This window comes from Corvus hawaiiensis, chromosome 1 (assembly GCF_020740725.1).
Source record: "Corvus hawaiiensis isolate bCorHaw1 chromosome 1, bCorHaw1.pri.cur, whole genome shotgun sequence".
Classification (NCBI taxonomy): Eukaryota; Metazoa; Chordata; class Aves; order Passeriformes; family Corvidae; genus Corvus; species Corvus hawaiiensis.
In genome coordinates this window covers 51,088,351-51,104,843 of record NC_063213.1, presented here as the reverse complement: position 1 = coordinate 51,104,843, position 16,493 = coordinate 51,088,351, and the positions used below count along the sequence as shown (strand labels likewise).

Genomic DNA, 16,493 nt, shown 5'->3' with positions numbered 1-16,493 from the left:
CATGTACTCTTAATACAAGCTCACCCAAGAGCCATCCACTGACTGAAGTGGATGGAAGCCAGGAAATTCTAAATGAAGGTTCAAGCTGACATTTTGTCCCTAACTTATATGTTTCTTCATAGCTACTAAGAGTACTTGTCCTAATGGTGCTTCTTTCTTTATTTGTACAAATAATACTATTGCAGCAGTCAGAGCCTTCACTTAAGAAAGCAGAAAACATACCTGGAAACTTGGCCTGTGGTGGAAAGATATAGGTATAGAGTCTCTTCTTGTGCTCCCTTTTTCTTTGACTACTTTTGGATCCAATGAAAAGTCAAGAAGACATACTACTTTCAGTGTGGGGTTAAATAAATTCAGCCAGCTTGCAATGGTATTATTTTAACAATACCTCTTGTACTGCTATTGTCAAAATAAATCTAAAATAATGAAGCTATACTAAACAAAATCAGAAATAAAAAAAAAACCCCAACAGTCATAAAGGAAGAGAAAGAAGCCCTGCAATTAATATATAGCTTTATACCTGAGAAAAAAGAATTCTTATTATCCATCACGTTGAAAATTAAACTGCTAAAAATCACTGTCTTTTTACAGTCAATTATATTTTCTGTGGGTATTTTCTGAGTGCATTTCTGTGTCTGGCTCAGCAACACACCAAAAGAACTCAAAGAGAGGTTGACTCTGGATAAATACAATATCAAAATTATGGTAACTCAAAAACCTCATTATTCATCAGAAGCCAGATCATTGACAACAGGTCATGAAAAATGATAATCCACTATTAATAACAGGAAATAATAAAGATAAACCAACCTGACTCGGTTTCATCATGTTTATATTTTGCTCTATAACCAAGTGCCTGCACAACTTTGGGCAAGACACAAACTTAGGGCTTGATTTTGTCCATCTGTTGAATGGTATAGTCTAGCTATACCACGTGGCTAGACTGGTAGAAGACTTAACAGTCTGCAGACAGACATAAAACAACAAAGATAAAGCAAACCCTTAAGTTATAGTTCAAAAGCCTTTATCCATATCTGTTTTCAGCAACAAAATTGTGCTACAACTTTGATACAAAATCATAGCATCTTACCACACATGATTGATCCCAGGAGCTTCCATAAGAAAGTTTTTGGGTGATTGGAGTATTTGGAAGAAGATGAGACACCATCTGCGTTGATGAGTCCTGAGCAGACCCACTAACCCGCAAAGTGGTGCTAAAGTGTAGGGCATTTGTTGCTGCTCTATGTGGCTTGAATATGAGATAGCTGAAATCTGGAAGAAGCATGTCTGTATTTCTGTGGGGCTGAGCATGCAAGGAAATTCCTTCAAGACTATAGTAGGAAGCTCACTGTGCCTAGACCTCATAGCTTCAACTGCTGCCAGTGTAGCATCTCTGCACCGCAGTGCACACACCAGTGGTGTACCAACAGTTGTTTAAAGCCACCAGAGGTCTTTCTGGTTCTTACCAAAGTAACCTGAGAAATTAGAGTTAGCACCTTACAACCATTTTCGAAGTCTGAGCTGCTTTTAAAGCATAGGAGAGATTCAATTTTTTTTAGTCGTCTTTTTGTTCTGTAATAAAAAGTTACATCATTTGGTCCTTTGTTTCAAGATTCATTCACTTACCTAAACAAAAAAACTATCTCCTGGCACTGTAAATCTATTTGCACCTTTCTCTTTCTTCGACCTGTGCTCTAAATCTCAGCAGATTCAGTTAAAAACTAGGAAAATGAAAAATACTATCTTTCTCAGTAGGGAAAGCTGGCTGCTTCCCCACGGCAAGTAACCCAGTCCAATCCCTGTGCCACTAACAGAGTAACGCACCTCGCAAAATGCCTTGGGCTAGGAACATATTGGTGCATTTCAGGTAATGTAAATAAAGCACTTCCATTTGTTTTGTAAAGCGTCAGCTCAAACTTGGTTGATCTGTTTTCAGATGCAATTGTAATTTCTTCATGAATGACGGTAATAAACAATTCTGAAAACTTGAAAAGGCGTTTTTGGCCAATGGAGTACTTGGAAGACATCTCTCCGTTTTACTAGCAAAACAAGTCGCATTGTATTCGACTAAATTTCTGTGGTTAAAAAGTGTTATTTGAAAATTAAAGATACTTATTTTCAACTTTTCATTGAAATTTTTCATTTTGAAATGTAGTTATATTTCATTTAAGAGTGGGAAAAAAATAGTCAAGAATAAAAAGCTTTAGTCTGAATCACTATAATTTTTTTCTGTTTTGATAATCCCAAAAAGCCTTTCCCATCCAGACATAAAATCAAAAATATAAAGTATTCACAATAGTTAGCTTACTTCTCTTATCCCCTTCCTGTTCGGAGCACTTTTGTATGACAAAGGCATCTGAAAAAGAACTGAGAAAAAAATGCTGGAATTCCTTAACTGCTGGAATCAATAAAATCCTCTGAAGTCTTTTAAGAAATTAATTACCCATTGCTTGGATATTTTAAACTAGAATGGTCATGACAACAATTAATGTGCAAGAAAGATCAAACTTACAGTGAAAAGTATTTGGAAAATAGACACAGATTTCTTGATTGCATTTAAGTTTTATGATACTCTACTGCTCCACATAGCAGAGTTTCAGTGAATGCTCACAAGCATTTGCTAGGGTATGCACGTTTCTTGCTCCCTCTTTTTTTCACTCATCTCCTTCTACCACACTACCCAGTCCAATTAATCTCTGAATTTTTGGGGAGATACTTTGAGGTTCTTTGTACTGAACAACTTTATTGAACAAAGGCATGATTAATATAAGTATGCATCCGTTCCTTATATTTACTCCCTTTCATCCAAGTCAACAAGCTTCAACAAAATAACCCTTTACATTTGCTCTAAATCTGGAAAAATGGTTGAACACAATCTTGTTGGTTTTGGCTGAAGACATCATTAGCTGCTAGTTAAATTTTTCCTACTAAAAGAAAGAGTTTCCCAAATGGATTAAGGTAGAAGGCTTATCCAAGATTAAAAGCCTAAATTTGGAAACAGGTTTGTGTTGTCCCCAGACGAAGTTCCAAAAGACACAAAAAGAAACAGAGCTCCTTAGGCAAAAATCACTTTTTGAATCCTATGAAATCATTGTAGAGACCAGAATTATTTAAAAAGGATTATTTATTAAACATATTTCTTTACAAAGTACAATCAATAGTTTGCATTAAATTTTGGAGTTTGGTATTTGCCTGTATGTACACAAAAGCTTATAACAGAAAATGTGTCTTGATTTTACACATGGGACACAATATAGAGTTACCATCATATTTTGATTTCTACCAACATAAGCAGTTGATAATAACTTTCAGTTTATCTGCTGGCTTTTTAAACTGAACATGAAGCAACAACATTTCTGCAGAGTGTCAGTATTTATCAATGTACTCAATTATGACAAAGTAGAAATGAATAATCCTTTGGAAAGTTTCCACTGAGCATGAGTGGAACATGACATTTTTGGCAGGTTACTGGACTATCCTTATGATTGTAAAAATCACTTTTTGCAGTTATAAGATAGGAAGAATTGAGGAGCTAGGTAAATTTAATAATACCCTATTAGCAGCAGTTGATAGTAAATGCAACATAACGTTTGTTTTGTCTGTCATACAAGGATGTGTCCTAGCAGACACTATTGTATTGTTCTCTACTTGAACAAAAGTATCTGCATGTATTGTATGTCTTTGGAAAAACAAAACAAAGATATAGAGACAAAAAGCCATTTATTGTCATGAGTGACTATTGCCATCAGCTAATATGAATGCATTGCTAAAAATTAGTGAAGACAGGAAAATGCTGTAAGGTAAATATATACAGAGTTAAAATACATTTCTTATCCACTAGATAGTGATTTTGTGGCACTGTGGTTTTCAGAATATAATGTCTTTTGAGAGCAATGTAATTTTCAGTGCAAGCTTAAGCAAAAATACCTGCCCACTGTCATAAACACGACAAACAAATCTGGAATGTTCAAAGTAAGTTTGTCTTCCACTTCTCCACTCTTGAGGCACCTTTAAGACATGGCACTTACTGTAAACCATCTAAGAATCGAGAAAAGCAGACACAATAAGCCTGAATTTTCCATAACAACTTTAAAGATCACAGCCCAGCCAGAGTCACTTGCATAAGTAAACGATGCCTGTGTAAGGCTTGCCAGCAAAGCATCTTTCCTGAGAACGGAGCTGGGACACTCTCTGTGTATCATAAGTGTGCATGCTCAGAGCTGTGGTCGCTGTCGTGGCTGTCGTCGTTGGCTAGTGAGTCCCCCGTGTGCTGGAGCCCAGCGGCGCCGATGCCAGAGAGCTCAGAGGGGAGCAGCGTGCCCTTTTTTACATTCACCAGTTCCTTCTCCCGGGCTGCTGCCCCTTGCTGGCCCCCTTTTACACGCTTCCACTTCATCCGTCTGTTCTGGAACCAAACTTTTACCTTCACACAAGAAAAACAAAACAAGGAAAGAAAGATGGGGTCACTGAAGGTAAAAATGAACTTTCTAGCTGTAGCACAGCACTTGGGGATTGTATTTTTCTAATGTGCCTTTCTGTCTGGATGGTAAAGAGCTTAGCAAGCTTTCCCTGAAGATCAGGCAATTCAGTTTTGGATAGGATGTGAACACTGGGGATAATGACTGCAAGGGAGGAAAAGGGGTTACTCTAAGAAGACAGCTGGGCTATCTGCTGCAGACAGCTCCATAGGACCATCTCAGAGCCCTTTAGAAAACATTAAAAAGTTCACATACTCTCGAAAAACATACTAATGCCATTTGTCAGGGAGAGAAACAAAGGCAAAATGTTTCCTGTCACAGGACTGTGCAAAAGAACATACACTGTGAGTAACAGAGAAACCTTCATAGGACGGTAGTTATTCTGGAAAGGAACTTGCATGAAAAGTTGCCATTGCTTTCTGCTTTGTTTCTGTAAACTGGTGATGAGTTTCAGGTGCAGCAATTTAAAGGTGCTTTTTTTTTTATTGCTGAAGTATCTGAAAGAGCATTTCTTAACTTCAGAACTTAAGACTTCCCTGTCTATTTCACAAATGTATTCAAATTATTCTAGTTAACTGATCCTTTATTCTGCCATAGCCTTAGACCCTCGTCAAATTTTTCAGAGAAAAAAATACCCCCAAAGTCAGAAGGCAAGGCATTTATAAATTTGAGTCAAAATAGACAAATAATTTCAGGTAAGAATGAAAAACAAAATCATAATATGGAAGACTGAAAGTGTATCTGTGTTTAAGTCACGTTAAATCCCAAGATTTTCTCCAGCTGAAACTCATTTCCCCTCCTCCCCTTCTCTGTATGGAAATATATGAGGGAGAAGTAAACCTAAATTATTTGCACTGCAAACCACAATAGCCAAAAGAAAAGAAAAAAATGATGTGCATAGCAGCTGTCAAATATATTAGACCAGATTAAAGGCTGATTTCAGATCAGCTTAAAGTAATGTCACTGAAAACAGTATGAATAGAATATTGTTCGGTTTGATTCATGTAGAGTTAATGTTGCTGAAAAATCTCGTGTGCGTGTATGCAGCTCTTCAGATGAAGGTTCCGCAGAAAAATAAACAATGCCTGCAACATTTAACTTGGAAAAAAAGCAAGAAAGCTTGCAATGTTGGTATATCCTCTGCTGTGTTTAGCAGAATGTGTTTCAGAGTTTTAAAAGAATCAGCAAGCAACAGGCACAGCAGGAAATATTGTACAACATGAGTAATAGAGCCACAAAAATGCTGTTTTGCTGAATCTGTCTTACACATCCAGGAAACATCACCGTTTTTAACCTTTACTATCGCTTTGAATTTTACATTAAAATTTTACTACAATTGAACTGATAGATAATGTCATTATCTTCATGTAGGTATATAGGAAGAAAGAGAGGTTATTTATTTTTTTAATACTCTATATTCCTGCTAAAGCCAAAGTGAGCTGTTAAAGCAAATCACTTGGGAACAGAGCAAAATGATTCCAGGTTAGTTAAGAGCCTTAAAGCATAGCACATCCTTTCCTCCAGTCAACTCATCAGAGTCAAAGAAATCTAGGTTGCTAAGTGAAATAAGTGTAAAAGGGAAGATATTTATGACTGGCTGCTGTGATGTTGGAAATTATCATACTCAGGACTGGTATCAGAAATGTCCTTGGAAACAGTGTCTTCAAAAGGGTACAGCATTGGCAGCTTTCTGGGAGAAGTGATAATATTATTTTGTTTAGTTTTGGTGGGTTTTTTTTAAATAGTGAAGTTTCCCTTGCAAAAGGCACTGCTCTATTTGTGCCAGATAGTGCAGTAGATGCAACTGCAGTCATACTCTAAACATCAAAAATAATACACTTTGGATTGGACCCATTATCCCAGGATATTATCACACTTCTTATGAAATAAGGGCCGAGAGAATTTTCTTTGGTAAGAAGAAATTACAGGATTGGAGTAGTTGCTAAGACGTCCAAGCAATTCTCTGGATATTTTTATGTCCTTGAACATTCACGGAATAATTCACAGCACTGAAAGCCTAAAACAAAGTAATAATATATACTAAACATGGTTTCAAGAAAAATGACAATGACACATTTGAAGTAAAAGTTTCAGTGCACAGCCTGGATGCAACCTGCTTTAACTTACTGGAACAGGAGACATCCAGGCAAACAGCCTTCTGGATGCAGCCAGTTCTTTTGTGGATACTTGAGAAACTGAAGCTAATACTCCTATGGCCAGTCTGAAACTGTCCTGGATGGGACAGGAGTGAGCATGATGATTACTGCCTGGCTTCGGTTACAGGTGCTCATTTCTGTTCTCTCACAAAGCTAATTCTCACATTTGCTGAGCTGACCTTTTTTGACTGTTTTCTGCTGTAATTTAATAAATTATTCTGCTTTTCATTTTTTATGACAATACATTTTGATTCTGCTTGTTAGAATTCAGGCCACTTCACAACAGCGGAGTTGAGAGGAGTCTGTCTTCCTGAGCATTAAACCCAAAAGATTAACACCAGCTTCCATGTAATGAGTAGCTGAATCCAGGCTGGGGAGTACTTCTTCACTCGGATCACCAACCCTCAGATCAGCTCATAAGAGCCTTAAAGTGCCTCCACCATGGAATTAGTAGAGGTCAACATCTGCATATTAGTTGATATAAATCAATTAAGGGATGATGATTTCCCTTTTCAAGAATAAGCACAAGATACATTTACGTATTCCTCAGAGGATCCAGCATGCAACACTATGTCTGCACATGACCCATTGTATGGGAAACATGGCACTGGGCAAAGTTGGGCTGAAATGACTCCAGCTACCTTTGCATGCACTCTCTTGAGTGTAGAATGAAGAGAGTAACCCCAACAATCTCGTGGGAGGAAATATACTGCTGAAGGGCATATAGCCTTCCCATAAAGAGAAAATTGTAACTATGTTAAAAAGGCAAAAAAGGGGCTTTTTTTTCATTACTTTAAATAAACAGCATCTGATTTATTTAGAAAATATAAAATAAGCAATTTCCTTATTTGGTATGTAAAAGATTATTTTCAAAAGCTAGAAATCATTTATAATGAAGTTTATCATTGAAAATATTGTGAGTTTATTTTGCTGTCATTTGCTGTGTTAATGTACAGCAGGGCTCTTATATGAGGGAATACATTAGATATTTTTTAATACATGTTTCTTTATGTCCTGCATTATGAAGTATTGAAGTCCTCTTTTGACCTGATCCAAAGTACACTAATGTCAATGGGAGTTTTTTCGTACAGTTCAATAGACTCTAAATGAAGACTTTAATGCTCATGTGCTGATAATATGAGACAGGTACTTCACTTGTTATTTCCTCTAGAGATCAAATTTAGATATTGGAATTCTGAACTTCCTTTGGAGCTGAAGAGCCAGTTATAGAGGGTATAATTGTTACTGATATGTGATCCATTGATATTTTAGATGGAAAGGAAGTGAGGCAAATTTTGTGTGAAGTAATTCAGAGCATCAGTTTATCTTGGTTCATGGAATAACATGCTTTTTAAACACACAACTCACTTAAATCTCACAGGTCTTGCATAAAATATGAATCAAAACAAAACACCCAGCGAAACATAAAGGAGAGAGGACAAAGAAAGAAGATAGAAAATAAAACAAATAGAATAGAATAGAATAGAATAGAATAGAGAGGGAAAGGTCAAGAGTGACAGAAAGTGACTGAATGACTGAAAGAAAAATTAAGAAAAATTAAAATAAAAATAAAGGAGAGAGAAAAATTCCTTACTGAAGTGAATTTGAAAAACTCCTGAAATTTCTTCCAGTGAAAGAACTGGTGGTGACATTTACAACTTTTGCAAAAAATTATATCTTTTTAAAGTAGTTTAAAGATCTACTGTGACAAACTTAATAAGATTTACAAACCATTTAATGCTATTTTTCAAGTCTGAGTTAGCTCCAGCAGGACCTGAGCGTGGTCACCACCTCCCAGAATCAGGTCCCGATTGCCTACTGTTTGTTGAGATGCACTCCCTCTTCTCCACCCTTTGACTAGCACAACTCGACTGTACAGAGCAAGCATATGTACGCACAGAAAACAAAGGAAGTGGCGGGAAATGAGCTATATTAAAGATGATGGTAGCATTAACAGCTGTTTCTAAATCAGCACTTATGAGCCAGTCTATTGAGCACATCTGCTTACTGGCACGAAAGCCCTGTTTCCTTTCCCTTAGTCAACAAGTTGTTTAGCATCTGCATCTCCACATCTGATGATTAGACTGTTGCTTATGATACGAGTAAATTATTTCTCATCGTGTATCTCCTGACGTACGAGATAAATGTTTTTGCTGTGACCAATTTATTTTAAGGTCTACCTGTAGGAATCATAGGAGGGGAGTCAAAACAAGGAAGTTGACATTGTTAGTGTCTAGATTGCCAAAATAATATAGGTCCTTAGTAGTCTTAAGGGCCACATGATGTGCTGTGTTGCATGTGTGTCTTTAATACAACTTCCCAATGTGGACATCCAGACATCCTTTTGATTCAAAATGCAAACAGTTCCTAAACTTCTGATTTAATGCTCTGTCTTCAGCAGAGCCTTTCGATCACGTTAACTTTAAGAATAATCGACTGAAAAATTAAGGACTGAATTCAAACTACCTTAGTTGCACTATCTGCACCCTTTTTTCTTTTAAGAAAAAATACTTTATAAAAGCTATTTTCTGGAAATGAAAGATTCCTAAAATCAGGTTTTCTATTCCATTTTCTATTCTATTTTAGTGGCATGAGTCCCAAACAAGATTAAAATTTGAGGCCTGATATCTAGAGAACCTTAAAAATTAGAAACAAGAGTGCTGTGCCAGTTGTAACTGTTCTTTTGCTTTAACAGATCCATATTTCTAAGCAAGAGTCTTTGCAGTCAGTATCCTAAATGCCATGTTTCAATATACCTAAATGATATGTCAAGAAGTCCAAAGCATCAAGCCTTTAAAGCATTCTGCCCTGGTCAGCTGCTGTCCATTTCCTTTTGCTTTTATTATTTTTCAATCTGTCAATTTACTTTCCTCTAATACAGACAAACTTGTGAATAACAAAAAATAACCCTGAGCCTTTGAAATTAGAAAAAAAATGAGGTTTACTTCTCAACTTTCTTTGGCCTTGAAAACATTCCTGTTATTTTTAGATAGTACACTTACGCTGCCAAGTTTTAAGGAAAGTCAAACTCCTGAGCTTTACAGAAATCCCTGGTGTTATACAGCTGAAGCTTACCTTCTTTGCATATGTAGAGATAGTATTTTCATGATAGTTTATTCAGAAAATTATAAAAGCAAATAGAAATGTACAACCAGAATGTTTCTTACAAATAAATATGTATTCATAGAATATGACTTCAAGGATTTCCATTTTCTATTCCAAAGAAATTCTCATAAAAATTTCAATTTTAGAGATTAAAACTAGTTTAAATAAATCTTAGTATTAAATGTCTTCTTAGTAATTATAAAAAATTTCCAAAATCTATCACTTGAAGGAAATTGACTTCTCTTTGGAAATTAATGAGTGGTACCAGAACCTCCTGATTAAAATTACTGAAGTCACCTGCTCACTTATTTAAAATGATCTGCCCCGTGTTTCATTACAGAACTTTGCACTGAATGTGTACAAGTACTTTGCAGCAGCTGTTGAGAAAAAGGGGAGGTTTTGGCAGGTGCACAAAGGACAGCTGGAGCTTTTGGCACCCAGGAAGGTGTAGGAGTGGGTTCTGGTTTATCATTACATAAAAGTCAGTTGAGATTTTGGTACTGCTTAGGTGATACATTCTCTTTTCTACCTCCCACATTTAGACAGGGATGGAATAGACATTATATTTCAGAGCACAGCAGTGATAGCAGTACTTCATTCCAGTTTTAGAAATCTTTGAGACCACTCAGTTTACCTCCCTCTACTCCATCCAAAGGACAGTCACCTTCTCCACCAATGGTCTTCAAAACTGATTTCATGATCAAACAGTTAATCTGTCTGAATCAAAACCTCTCCAAAGTAGATTTTTGCCGTTAACATATCTTAGGCAGAAAGAGGCACACTGTCTCAGGTTTCTTCCTCCTACTGACTTGTTTTACGTAGTCTAAGGAAGTTGTTTTTTTCTTAAATTAGTCTTTCTTTTTTTAGTTAAAGGCAAAGAAAGGCAATCTGTGGGGCTGCTTCTAAACCTCTGTCTATCTTATTCTCCTGTAATACATCTTTTTTAGAGTCTACTTTCATCCATTTCTTCACATATGTATAGCACCTAAAAGGGGCTTACAAGGAAAGAGAGGGACTTTTGATAAGGGCATGTAGTGATTGGAAAAGGGGGAATGGTCTTAAGATAAAGGAAAGTAGGTTTAAATTAGATGTTAGGAAGAAATTCTTTACTGTGAGGGTGAGGTTGCCCAGAGAGGTTGTGAACTCTCCATCCCTGCAAGTGTTCGAGATCAGAATGGATGAGGATCTGAGCAACTTGGTGTAGTGAACTGTTCCCTGCCCATGGCAGGGTAGTTGGAACTAGATGATCTTTAAGGTCCTTTAACCCAAACAATTCCATGATTCTATGATTGTGTAATTCCAAATCTACAAAATAAACAAGTGGTGGAAAACTAATTTGTGGGGAAGATGACCTTTAGCTAAACTTTTCTCTTCTTTGTGTAGGCATTTACCTCCATGAATTACTCACATGTGGAGTATTTCACTTCATGATAACAAAATTGTAATGTGCATCACTCTGCACCCATTTTGCACAGATCAACTGAATGTGAAAGTTAAAAGATGGTAGGTAGCCAAGACTGGATTTTGGATAAGTATTTAGATGCTTCTCTTTCTGCTAGTAGTTTATTATGAAGAAAGACAAGTCCCTTGAGGAGTAGAAACCTGTGAAACCAGAAAGAGATTCAACTTTTCTCAATGGCCTGCATGAAAAATATCTCCTTTATTCTACATGTTCATTTTTAACTCTCCAAAATCATTTGTTCTCCACTGATTTATTCTATTTCTTAAAGTGACAAATTTTAAAAGCTCCTCTTTCCCTAAACAGGTGACAGAGAAGCCACATCTTTCTCAACTTGAGCCTAAGAAAGAGCAGGCATAGGTAATGGCAGAGCCTCACACACTTTGTAAAAGCAGCTGTGTGAGCTGCTAATATTTCTGTCTATATCACATATGCTTCTTGGCACAGGCAGAGGTTTCTCCCCACCCAGCACCTCACAGGGTTTCTCTGCAGGTGTAGGGTCCATTCACAACTAACAACTTGAGGCACTTGGATCTTTGCATATTAATTGCTTGTTTGAATTCAATCAATACTGCAAATTAAATATGCTGATTGAATTTTTGCCATGTGATTTTTTTAAAAGAATTATTGGAGAAATCAAAATTATGCACAAGTTATAACTAAGTGTTCTAGCTGCATTCTTTCCTGAGAAAGAACAGAGGTAGCACGATAAGTCTTACTGCTGGTACTTATAATGTTCAAGACAAATATCAAAGTTTGATTTTATTAAGAGTGTTACTTTAAATAAACAAAAAATCTAAAGGATTTCAAACCACACAGCCTCATTATTATTGTGTTCATAGAGAGTGCTTAACACATGGAAGTGTGTGGAATGAGCAGCTGCCTTTCAGAGAAGATGTGACAGCATGACAAATCAGACAGATATGGTCAAGCCTGTCCTATCAATACCGTTTGATTTTGTTTGATTTTTGTTTGAAAATATTTCACCACCTAACCTCAGAAGACTAGCTTCTTAAAGTAGAAAACTAGTTATGCCATGTGATGCATGAACAGACATTTGCACTTCCAAAGGCTGTGCAGAGCAAACACATGATGGAGGAATATTGAACTCCCTGTTTTCTTGCCTGGGTGACCAAGTGAAGCCATTCTTATCTTACTACTGAAGTCTAAAAAATGCAGTGATTAGCCTCCCTGGAACTTTTTAGTGCTGAGAAGTATTTTAATTATGTCACTTGTGATGAAGCTTTGAGGTAACCAGGTCTGGAGAAAAATTTTCTAATGGTAAACTTCATGTAGTATTTGCATGGTCTTAACAATGCAGTGCTACGGTGTTGGTTATGGTACTATACCAAAGTATAATTTAAATAATAGTGCTTCTTGCTTCTATCTCAGGCAGAAAAAGGCACCACAAAGCTTCTTTCTTGGTGACTCATTCCATGTTGGTACCACACGCATGGAAGTCCAACGCTGATGCAAAATCATTCCTCATTTGGGCATAATTTTGTCCTTTGCTTATGCAAAATCGATGGCTTTAGGCCTTTTATAAATGATTGATAGCTTCTAGGCAGATATTGGAAGTTAAAGTTGAGAAGAAATAAACTTTCTAGTTGCCATCAGCAGAATTTAATCTGACTAGGTGGGATCTTCTGTTTATGTTGGCAAGCAGAAGCATTACATATTTGAACTGTTTATTCCGGTAACCTTAGCTAGCCTGAAGAACTGCAACATTACTCTTTTGATTAGCTCCATGCAAAAAGATCTTGCGAGATGGAAAGATCTCCTACTCTTTCTATATTTGGCAGGATCAACTCCATAAAAATGTCCATTTTGCCACTCCTCTGATACGCCACTGCAGCTGCTTCCTCCCCTCATCCCACAGTGAGATATTAAAAAGTCTGCATGGAACCTTCTCCAAGTTTATCTGGAGGTACAAAAAAAAGCCAAGAATGCACTTGTCAAGGTTACAAATATCTAGGGAGCTCAGATAGTTTTTAGTCTAACTAGCTCTTCAAAATATGATAGAGGCTGCCAGCTGAAAATTATTAACTGCTGCCTGAGCTGGGATTGTGAGTGCACTCTATAGGAGAGGGAGCAGGAATTGTATGTACCTATATTTCTGGAATTCTTACAATACCATAATAGAGCCATCCTACCACCAGATGTGCTTATAATGCTCTCAAAGTGCACCCTTAATATCTAGGCAATTGAGGCACTTATTTCATTTCATCCTCCTGTCTTGTAACACAGGTTTCCTTTTTAGGGAGTGATAGGATTACTTCCTTCTCCTGAGCCATATGTTGTTAGGGGGTTTTTTTTCATTATTATTTTTGTGAAATGGCCTTCCATGAGTCATTTATGTTTGAGCTGATCTCGTAAGTTATTTCAAATGGAGCCTTACTTTGATGACTGCAGAGAACTTTAATACCCTTATATAGCTTTTTAAATATGGTAAGACATATGTTTTTTCTACAGCTTGTTTAAATGCCAGAAAGGTAATTATGAAGTGTTAGTTGGTCAGTGCCTCTTTTAATCTGTGGCGTATGGTAGAAATTATCACTATAGTCAAGAGGAAGACAGAGATTTCTTAAGATAATAGGCTCCGTGATTTATCTCACATCTTGGGAAAAAAATGAAAGTCGTAGCTTTAGGATGACCTAACGATACTTTCCCCAGATTATTTTGTTGTTCTTCTGTCTCTGAATAATACATTTTTCATTTTTTTTAAATCCTAGTGAAAAAAATAATGCTAAACAAATAATTCCATCAGAGGTTAGGTCTGCTCTCAATTTTCTCAACTTCTCTATTTTCTGAGCAGATACATTAGTTCACCCAACAGCCACTGCTACTTTTTTGTCATTGTACTGTCTCAAGTAAGTTTCAGTTCTCTGTGTGCAAATTCAGTGTTTCATGAGCAATCAAGAAATCTTCCAACACCAAGAGGTCTACAGCATGTGATGAGATCCAAAGCTATCACTTGTGTGTTCACTTATTTCAAACAAAGGAACTACTTCTACTTTCAAAGGAACTATCAACTATTGCATTTTTCGCAATGCAGCTTTGGGGAAAAATACTAAAGAAAAATGGTTCTACAAACAGCAATTTTCTAAAAATGCTACCTCACAGGAAAGGGGGGCGGGGGGGTGGGCATGGATAATTCCATCAATATATTTTAGATTTTTTTTTGCACCTGTTAAATGTAGGTATCAAATATGATCTCCTCTGTTGGGACAGATAGTAAAAAAAATAGTAGTAACGCTAGTAAGAATGAAAATAAGTGCTGGTATCTCACTCAAGAGTAATGATTCATTTTGGTAATGACAGAAAGACAGGTCCTGAAGGAGAATACCTTCTCTTAACTGGAGAGAAAAGAAATATTAATGTCACACCACGCTCACCCTGAAGTACGTTTTTAAGTCACTGGAGGAATACTAATGTAAAACAAGTATGCAAGAAGAGCCAAGTCTTTTGATTTATGGCATTCAGCTTCTGAAGTCTGCCATATACCATGGAAACCCACACCCAGATCTATGCTATTTACACCATTTTTCTATCGAAGCAGTATATTTGATTTAAAAGAGACATTTCTAGTTTACAACATTACTTGGCTTAGTGTGATTCAGAAACTGAAAAATATGTCCAGAATTTCCTCTCAATTTTCATTTTTTGATTAACAATGCAGTTTTTATGCTTTTTTTTGTTTCTTCTTCTCCTTTTTTTTAGACCATTTTACTGTGGCAAGATACAGAACTGGATTCTATCAAACTAAAAATCGTAATGCTTTCCTTTTCTAAGATGGTGTCAAACAGGAAGGCAGGAAGGAAGGCAGGAAGGCAGGAAGGAAGGAAGGAAGGAAGGAAGGAAGGAAGGAAGGAAGGAAGGGAGTAATCTCTGGGAGCTCAGTTGTCACTCCGGGATAATCTGGGGAAGCAGAAAGGATTAGATTGCATAATTAAATAGACTAATGACAATGCTATAGAAATGATCACAATAATCAGCAGAATGCTTAAAACTGATGTTTTGTGACAGCTGGAAAACAGCAAGTACTGCCATGACTTAAATGAATTCTCTGCACTTATGTAGCTGGGCTGCCTTTTCTCCTCCAGAGACAATATTCGATATTTATCTGTCTCTTTTCAGTATGCTAAATGCTTTTAGATTAACTGTTTCCTTCAGGATGGTGAACTGTCTCTTCATTTAGTTGTACTACTCAACCTGATCTTTGAAGAAAATAATATAGAATTTATTGGGGAGAACAGTTAAATTCTAGGCCAAATTCACCGTTATAAATATGGAGATATATTCAGCTGACTGATTCCTGTCAAATTGGCCAGAAAATATTTTTTAAAATTTATTTATCATTGTTCAGTTTCATGTCGACTCTACCTTTGTCACCAAGACAAGAATTCATTCCTTCTCCCCTTAACTGTCAAAATCAGGTGTGAATCTAAATAGAATAGGCCGTGGAAATGAAAAAAGGCAAAATTTTATCCATTTTTTGATACAGAATGGTGGGATTCACAAACATAACAACTGTATTTAAGTGACTGAAAATTACCCCAGTGGAACCTGGCGATGTGGTCAAATCAAACAAGAAATTGCTGTGTTTTTCTTGACAAGTTCAAAGGTACAGCCATTCTCTAGAAGCTTTCAAAGAAAAAAGCTGTTGCATTTGCTTTTTTGAGTAAACATGCTTGCTTTTTTTTTTAGAAAAGGCTGGATTTTTGCTGATATGTCTACTTATGGCAGGTGTTAAAGAAACTCAAGAAAATTGCATATCTGCTTCTATGTAAATTTCACAAATCATTATGCTATGTTGATACCTACTTTTGACTATATCCTCATCTTATTGATTGCATGAAAGCAATCCCTCAATCTCATATTGATTCCTGAAAAAAGAATGATTGTCTATCAGTAGGCAAAAAGCTTTCCATTTTAGTAATAAAACTGTAGGAAACATTTCATCAGATTTTGTGTACTTGAGGCCAGTATTCTAAACTTCTTTACTGAAACACATTTTCAAAATGTGTATGTTGATGTAATTATTATTTGAAATGTCACTTCACTACCTATTTAGTGTATAGAGATGAGACCCTGAAACACTTCAATACATGTGTAACATGGATATTTCCATTAGAAATCAATGTGACGACATGCATGATGAAACTTAAGCACATGAAGAAGTGTTTCCTGGACCAGGGTTTGGTGAACAGGAAACCAACAACAGTGATAAGAAATTCCATCATCTCCTCTGCTTTCACAGAGCAGGGTAAGATAAAGGGGTTTAAAATGCCTGTA

General features: G+C 36.5%; 1 protein-coding gene across 1 annotated transcript in view; it reads right to left on the bottom strand.

The window, feature by feature from the left end:
* Positions 1-3,106: 3,106 nt before the first annotated feature.
* Positions 3,107-16,493, bottom strand: part of MEOX2 (mesenchyme homeobox 2) — a 53,346-nt gene continuing 39,959 nt past the window's right edge. The window contains exon 3 of the mRNA XM_048304332.1: positions 3,107-4,423. Within this exon, the coding sequence (XP_048160289.1) occupies positions 4,199-4,423 (225 nt within the window). The 3' untranslated portion in view covers positions 3,107-4,198. The remainder of the gene's footprint in view (positions 4,424-16,493) is intronic.